Source organism: Carassius auratus, chromosome 14 (genome assembly GCF_003368295.1).
Source record: "Carassius auratus strain Wakin chromosome 14, ASM336829v1, whole genome shotgun sequence".
Classification (NCBI taxonomy): domain Eukaryota; kingdom Metazoa; phylum Chordata; class Actinopteri; order Cypriniformes; family Cyprinidae; genus Carassius; species Carassius auratus.
In genome coordinates, this window is record NC_039256.1 from 13,810,492 (window position 1) to 13,819,492 (window position 9,001).

The following is a 9,001-nucleotide window of genomic DNA, read 5'->3' on the forward strand; positions in this document are numbered from 1 at the left end:
TGCCTGACACAGATTTTTTCACCATGATATTGTGACTCATGTCACTGACTGTAAGATGTTTCTGAGCCAAGATGTGGGTGTGAACGAGAACTAACAATCTCATCCTCATGTCCAGCGCGACTGCATCCACTACCTCACTGTAAAAGCCTTGCAACATGGAAAATAGCTTTAATATTTTACTTGAGTTTTGTATTCTCAGGGTGATTCTCACTAGGTTCAGTTCAGTCATACAGACCAAAGAATTCATTCTGTAATAATTGATTATATATATATATATATATATATATATATATATATATATATATATTAGTATTTTTATTTATTAGTTTAGTTTATTTAGTTTTACTTGTCTTGGTAATTAAACTAAAACTTTTTTATATATATTTTATAGATAGCACTGCATATATAGTTTATACTGTATATATAATTGCAATAATATATATATATTTATGTGATAATAGATAATTATTTATTTCAGATTAAAGTAATGAGAATTAATGCTTTATTATGATAGGGACTATTTGTTGGTAATATATGCTTAAATGTCATTAAAACAATAACGGCTTTTCAGTAGGCATTGACATTTTCTTTTGATTTGTGACTTGAAATATTTCCTTATGTCATGAGGTTCACCTGAGTGTATATATATATATATATGCGCATATATTTGGCTCTTAGTAAAGGTTACCGCTGAGGGAACAGACAAAGTGAGTGAGTTATGTGTCTCTCACCCCTCACCGGCGTGACCATATAAGGACGGGTTTCCTCTTCCCCTCGGCCTGGAAAGCACACCAGTGGGGTCAATAGAAATGAATATCAGCCGTCTTGTTCGCTCTCTCTCTGTCATGGATCACGCTCTGCTGAACATATACAATTATAAAAGAGAGGAATGTGAAGTGGAGCAAATAATGAGCTGAGACTTTGTATATCACAGCTTTTGTAATAAACAGGGCTTTTTAAAGGCGGTTCGACCAAAAAGAACATTGTTTCAGTTAGCATTTAGTCTCATGATTTCCCAAACAAGTATATTTTTCCACGAAGCACAAAATGAGAATTGTTGAAGAATCTTTGCAACATAGTGACTGATCATAATGACCATGTCCATTAAAAATAACACCATCATTATTCACTGAAAATGATGCCAGTTTACACAACTTTTAAATATATATGATCTAACTTAATTTCATGAAGTTCAATTTTTTTTTATGGTTGTAGTTTTATAATAACCCAGACATGCCCGCACATACACGCTCAGTACGGGACACCCAGATGAGTTCCAGCATGTCTCCTGTTGCTCCTGCTGGAGAAATTAACATGCAGAGCAGGCCAAAACTCAGCAGGACTCACAAACACACTTGAAAGGAGTCGAGAGAGGGACGTGGGGTTGGGGGATAGCACTGAGGGCCGAAGAGAGTCCTGGAGAGAAAATCAATGCGAAGTTGCAAGCCAAAAAGAGTGAAGCAGGAGGTTGGGAGGCCGGCAGATGGGTGAGGGGGGTGTACAGAGGGAGGGGCTTTAGTGGAAAGAAAAAAGGAAAGTTAAGAGGAAGAATGCATTAGACTGAGAGAAAATAAACCAGACGTCTGCTGGAGAGAAGATCTCATTCAAGACGTGAGCAGAAACCATCCAGACTGCTGTCAAACAGGTACGCTGAGCATTTTTCCTACAGTTTTACTGACGCTGAGGCTAAAGGTTGCCATGATGATCAGTACAATAGGAATTGTAATAGTGGACTAATAGCGTTTTATTTTTCGATGGGAACCACCCAAACACTACAGCAGCTACTGCGGATATTATGACTACTGTCAAACTTTGATAAATCTTGGAATAATGGATAATTATTAATAAATATTTTAGAAATAAGTGAACCTTTTAAATCTTTTTGATTATGGAACTAGTTGTAGAATTGTTTTATATACTTTACATTTTTAGTAAAATTAGCCAATGTTATTTAAGTGCCACTGAGGATTGTAGTTTTTCTGTATTTTTCTTTTTCATTTTAATTTAAATATTAATTATATATTATATATATATAATATTTTAATTCAGTGTAGGGTTTTATTAATTTTATTATTAGTTTTAGTTTAGTTATTTTCATTTTCTGTGTTGGAAACAATTTAAGGATATTATTGTTAACTAAATATGCAACTATATATATATATATATATATATATATATATATATATATATATATATATATATATATATAATAGACACATAATTTTTTTATATAAAATATGTGGTACCTGAAATTAAATAAAATCAAACATAATATAAAAAACCTGCCAAAGCAACATTTCCCATTTTCATTTGGTTTAACTTGACGTAAAACAACCAAAATACAAATAAATACTTTATAGTCATGATAAATAGATTTATTAAAAAAAAAACAGTTTATTTTCTGCATATTTGTATATTTATTTAACAATATCCTTAAGTTAAGCTAAATGCAGATCAGAAATGCTGTTTTGGCAAGTAGCTTGAATAAAATCAAATGTATAACCAGGTATTATTTAACATTTTAGATTTTTTATATTTTATATTTGAGTTAATATTTATTTTATTTCAAGTCACAAAGAAATGTGTTTTATGGTTTTATTTGTAGTTATTTCTGGCAACAACTATATCTACACTGTTTTTGCCCACGCATTATTGTCAGGGCGATGCTAAGATGTTAGGAGATGTTTTAGCGTGTTGTCATGCCATTGCTACAGTATTGCTTAGTCATTAGAGTCAGTTATCAAGTCTCTATGAAGTATCTTCTGATTTATACATATGGCCTGTGTTTCTTCTTCAGTGTTTGGGTTTCTTTCTCCTATTTCTTTACACCAGGTAGAAATTGTTAGTCACTTAGTACCACCTAGCAGCAGTAACTTTTCGGTTGTTGTTGATCCAAGTGTCTTTATTGGATGTGATTTTCAGCAAGCTGGCATCAATCAGGGACCAGGGCTTCTCTTTCACTTTCTGGCTTTAGTGGTGTCCCCACAGTAACTGTCAGACACTGCCTTGAGGTTCATTCCACTGCGATGTTTGTGAGCAGAGCCCAGTGTGTGTCCTGTGTTAAAAATACATCCCCATGTTTAGTTTCACTTTAATTCTCTCCAGAAGGAACATTCAGGGCCCTATCTTGCACCCAGCGCAATTGACTTTGTACACCGACGCATGTGTCATTCCTATTTTGCACCCGCGCAAAGCGCGCTTTTCCCTCCACAGAGGCACGTCGCTAAACTAGTAAATGAACTTGCGCTCCCTGGGCGGTTCAGCGCAAAAAAGGAGGCGTGTTCCGGCGCAAACAATCCCTGGTGCTATTTTACTGTTCCATTAAACAATTGCGCCACTGACCAGAAAAAACCTAGTCTAGGGCCCTATTTTAACGATCTGAAACGCAAGTGTCAAAGCGCGAAGCGCAAGTAAGTTTGTGGGCGGGTCTCGGCGCTGTTGCTATTTTCCCGGCAGGATAAATGGCTCTTGCGCCCGGCGCAAATCTAAAATGGGTTGGTCTGAAGTAGCTTCATTATTCATAGGTGTGGTTTGGGCGTAACGTGAAATAAACCAATCAGAGCGTCATCCAACATTCCCTTTAAGAGCAGGTGCGCAAGTTCCATTATGGATTGCTATTATTATGGCGTATTTACCAGGCGCACGCCAGGAGCGGTTCACAGCCGAGGAGACTGATGTTCTTGTAAGAGCAGTGAAAGACAGAGAAGTTGTGTTGTATGGGGATGGGAGAAACCCACCCAAAATAGCGTCGGTTAAACAGGCGTGGGAGGAAATAGCCACAATTGTTTCATCGATTTTTTTTTTTTCCTGGTTCTTGACGGACAAACAAATTTGTCAGATGTCCTTATATACATATATGTCTTGCCACTATCGGGCAAACAGGTCTGATCCTTAATTACTACAATTAGCCTGAATAATTTGTAAGCAAGATTTCACAATGATTTCCGTCATCTCATGTGTTAATATTTTTTTAGTGTAACAATTTATGATTTGCAAAAATAACTGTAGCATCTTTGTAGATTACATGAGCAAAGTATATGCGCGTTGTGCACGCTATACATTATGGTCAAGCTTGCGCCCTTAAAATAGCATAATGAACAACGCGCAACGCGCCACTGACTTTAGACTAGGTTTTTTCTGGTCAGTGGCGCAATTGATTAATGGAACAGCAAAATAGCACCAGGGATTGTTTGCGCCGGAACACGCCTCCTTTTTTGCGCTGAACCGCCCAGGGAGCGCAAGTTCATTCACTAGTTTAGCGACGTGCTTCTGTGGAGGGAAAAGCGCGCTTTGCGCGGGTGCAAAATAGGAATGACACATGCGTCGGTGTACAAAGTCAATTGCGCTGGGTGCAAGATAGGGCCCCTAAAGTCAGTGGCGCGTTGCGCGTTGTTCATTATGCTATTTTAAGGGCGCATGCTTGGCCATAATGTATAGCGTGCACAACGCGCATACACTTTGCTCATGTAATCTACACAGATGCAACAGTTATTTTTGCAAATCATAAATTGTTATACTAAAAAAATATTAACACATGAGATGACGGAAATCATTGTGGTGTGCCACGAAGATGTGAACAAAATAGGCATAAATCTAGCTTACAAATTATTCAGGCTAATTATTCTCCCATCCCCATACAACACAACTTCTCTGTCTTTCACTGCTCTTACAAGAACATCAGTCTCCTCGGCTGTGAACCGCTCCTGGCGTGCGCCTGGTAAATACGGCATAATAATAGCAATCCATAATGGAACTTGCGCACCTGCTTTTAAAGGGAATGTTGGATGACGCTCTGATTGGTTTATTTCACGTTACACCCAAACCACACCTATGAATAATGAAGCTACTTCAGACCAACCCACTTTAGATTTGCGCCGGGCGCAAGAGCCATTTATCCCGCCGGGAAAATAGCAACAGCGCCGAGACCCGCCCACAAAGTTACTTGCGTTTCGCGCTTTGACACTTGCGTTTCAGATCGTTAAAATAGGGCCCTCAGGCTGTTTATTTGCTCACAGAGAAAGACTTTTGAAAGATGGATGGAAACAGTTTAAGGTGAACATTGAATGAAGGTAGTCGCAGGGTTATTATTGTTAACTAAAAACCTTACAAAATTATTATACTGAAATAAAACTTTTTTTTTTTTTACTTAAAATTGTGTTTGTGTGTGTGCATGCATTGGTGACTATAACATTATTATCATTATTATTATTATTATTATTATTTATGTTTAAAAAAGAAAAAAAAATTCTTCTGTTCATTTCATATTCTTTTGAAAATGAATATAACAGGATTGATAGGGATAGAGAGCTGAAAGTAATTTAATTTTTTTTATATTGATTTTTGTTATTGCAATGACACAGAGCAGGAGCTTTTATTATGCACTTGACAGGGTCAAATTTGATCTTCTGTTCTTTCATTTTTTCTTTTATCCTGTTTATTGATGTTCTGAATAGAGCTGCTAAAATAAAGTTTGACTGTAACTTTCTCTGTTTCAGGATCAAGATGTTGCTGGTGTCACAGGTCATGTCCCTCCTCCTCCTCCTCCTCTGTGTGATGGAGCTTGTCTGCGCCACATCTGTCACTCCTTCAGTGCATCAGCCTTCTCTCACACGTGTTCGCATTATTGAAGTCGATGATGACTATGATGAGGAAAATTCAAAGACGACGCACACGCCCCAGTCTCCAGGGGTCACGACCTCTCGTGTAATCCGCCGCCCTTGTGATTATGACCCCTGTGTGGTTCAGGCGACCCCTTGCGACAAGATTTCAGCTGAGACGGGCTGCCTCTGTCCTGGGCTGACGGGGCCGGAGGAGAGACCCGAGGCTCCGGAGCTCCGGGAGGTGAAGCTGGACAGATCCGGGGAAGTCTTTGTGCATTGGTGCGCTCCTCGCTCCATCGTCACTCATTATGAGGTCTCACTGAAAGATGGAAGCAAGCAGCTGGTTTTCAGTGAATACTTAAGAAACGGTTCCTTACCTGGAGTGAAAGTCGGGGAGATGGTGTGTGTGGCAGCAGGAAATAAAGCGGGACTCAGCGAAAAGTCATGTGCACGATATGAGCCACCGCAGCCCGACCAGGCGGCTGTGAGCGCAGGGATCATCGCAGGGTGCGTCGGATTCCTGCTGCTGCTCTTGGTGCTCGCCGTTGTTCTGTGGAGACGAAGGACGTGTCGGAAAGAAAGGATGGGAGACGCTGAGGGCCTCGGAAATCCTTCATACACCAATGACGGAGCACTGTGATGAGGAAATGAATGCATTGAGAATAAAACAAAATGCAAAGAGACTGAGTTCTGCACAAGTGCAGTCAGACTGGAACAATAATTACTTTTTTCCCCTTCTGTTCAGCAGTGCCGCATTTATTTGATTAAAAATACAGTTAAAATTGCGACACTATTGCAATTTAAAATAACTATTTTCTATTTGAATATATTTTAAAATAGAATTGATTCCTGTGATCAAAGCTGAATTTTCAGCATCATTATTCCAGTCTTCAGTGTCACATGATCCTTCAGAAATCACTCTAATTTGCTGATTTGATGCTCAAGAAACATTTTTATTATTATTATTATGATTATTGATAACAGTTGTGCTGCTTCATGTTTGTGTTGAAACTGAGATACTTTTCATTTATTGGTTCTTTAATCAATAAGACGTTCAAGAAACAGCATTTATTTTATACAAATAACTTAATTATTCCAATCTTTTGGCCTGTAGTGTATGTAGTGTACAGTTATTGTGTACCTCACTGAAAATAATGCTCTCTGTTTTAGGTTCAGTTCTAAACTGCTGTGATCGGTGCTTAATTATTGTTATTGTGAGATTGTGAGTGTTTTGAATGTTTGAAGTCAACATGGAATCAAATCTCTTTACTTTCATAATTCACATTAAGTGCTTTTAATGTGAGCTATTCATCAGTGCACATCAGTCCGAGGAAAATAATATTTGCATTCAAAAAAATCATCATCACTTCTTAAATAACTTTCAAAAAAGCTTTTCCAAAAGTGAATGCATTCAAATGCAGAACACTTATCACATCAGTTCCTGACAGACAAAATGCCATTGTGTTGTTTTTTTTAATAACTCAATATACTTTTCACTCAAATACATCACATTATGGAAGTAAAATGTGTTTTGATTGTGATTTTTTGCTGACTTTAACACTACTAATGTCTCTATAGCACTTAGGAAGCCTGGAGCTTCATTAAGCTAGACAGGGTTTTACAAAGTATCTGTCGTACAGCTACTTTTAAGTATGTTTAACTATTTTAAAGATTACTGATAATGTTTTAACAATAAATATATTTTAATTGCTTTTTCTTGACTGAGTTTGTTTTTACTCATACATGCATAAATGCATGCTTTATTTATAAAAGTGACTGTTACTCAGATTGAAGAAGTGGTTGCTCTTGCAGTGGGGTTGTTACGTATGCTGCCAGTTAATATGGGTAAAGTGATTCTCTGGTAACATGGAAGGAACTATGTCTAAACTAATGAAGTGGCATCACTGAGCAACGATGAATCAAGCGCTCATTACAGATTCAGAGACAGTTATTTCCCATCTATCTTTGTCAATCATTCCTTCCTGTTGCTACTTAATCTCTGTTTATTGCTGTTATATGAGTGATACTTGCCTCCAGCACAGACACAGAGTGTTGTCTTCTTAGCAACAGGGAGTGGTATTTATTACTCAGAATATAAGTATGATAAATAATACATCATGAAATAACTATAACCCCAAACAAGCAAATATAAGTGTGAAAAGTAAACTCGTCACCTTTAATACTATCTGATGTTTTTTTTTTATTCAAGAGTCAAGACTATCAAGTATTGTAATTTCAGTCCAAAACCTGGTTGCACTGGTCTGGATATCCGGGCCATGACTAATATGACTAATATGTCTATAAGACATTTAAAGCAACAGATTGGTATAATTAGTAAATCATTATGGTGCAATTACTTACGTTTTGTTACAAACACTAATGAAATTCCTCTATTTGTCGCTTCTCCATTTCAGTTTTATCATGTGATAGAAAGTCTAAATTCTTTACAAGCTGAAGGGCAAACTCATCTAATCTGCGGCCTATAATGCATCAAACTAAGATTGCTGTAATGACACAAAGCACTGCCATCAAGTTAGCATTTTTAAACATTTTAAACGCTCACTTAAAAAAAAAAATTCTAATCAATGACTTAATAAACACAAAGAATCTGGATTTAATGTTTCTAAATGAAACATGGCTAGAAGACAGCTGCAGTGAAACATTCCTCAATTCACTTTCATTAATGTCTGCAGGATTGTCAGGAGAGGTGGAGGTGTAGCTGCTCTATTTAAAGATGTCTACCAATGCAAGCAAGTGTCATTTGGTCAGTAATTGTCTTTTGAATATCTAGATATTTTGTTGAAAGGTGCTCCACACATTCTGTTTATCATTATTTACAGGCCTCCAAAATAATCTCCAGCCTTTGTTGAAGAGGTCACAGAAATGTTATCAATGATTTCCCAAGAGTTTAACTGTTTTACTATTGCAGGGGATTTTAATATTCACATAGATCATGCAGGAAACAAAACTACAAAATAAATTATAATGGTTTTAAACACTTTTGTTTTGACCTTATTTAGCATGTGCATGGACCCACACACAAAGGTGGACACACTCTGGATCTAATCATCAGTAGGGGTCTAAACATTTCATCCATTGTTATTAAGGATGTAGCACTATCTGATCACTTCTGTATTTTCTTTGATATTTTGATCTCTGCTACCAATGTATCTAGATCTGTCTCTGTCAGAAAGAGATGCATTAACCAAAACACTAGTGTGGTATTTATGGAGGCTATATCTTTATCACCAAGCATTTCTGCAGAGTCTGTTGATATTCTCCTTGATTCCTTCGACTCAAAAATTAAGAATGTTATTGATGACATTGCTCCAATAATAGTCAGCTTGGAGAAAATCAGCAGCAGTATAGAGTATGAAAAGAAAATGCAGAAAAGCTGAGCG

The 9,001-nt window shown here is 37.2% G+C and overlaps 1 protein-coding gene across 1 annotated transcript; it reads left to right on the top strand.

Annotated features, from left to right (window-relative positions):
- Positions 1-1,441: 1,441 nt before the first annotated feature.
- LOC113113714 (LRRN4 C-terminal-like protein) lies at positions 1,442-6,433 on the top strand. Its single transcript, XM_026280143.1, has 2 exons — positions 1,442-1,645; positions 5,496-6,433. The coding sequence occupies exon 2, from the start codon at positions 5,503-5,505 to the stop codon at positions 6,238-6,240; it is 738 nt and encodes a 245-aa protein (XP_026135928.1). The 5' UTR covers positions 1,442-1,645; positions 5,496-5,502; the 3' UTR covers positions 6,241-6,433.
- The last annotated feature ends 2,568 nt before the right edge of the window (positions 6,434-9,001 follow it).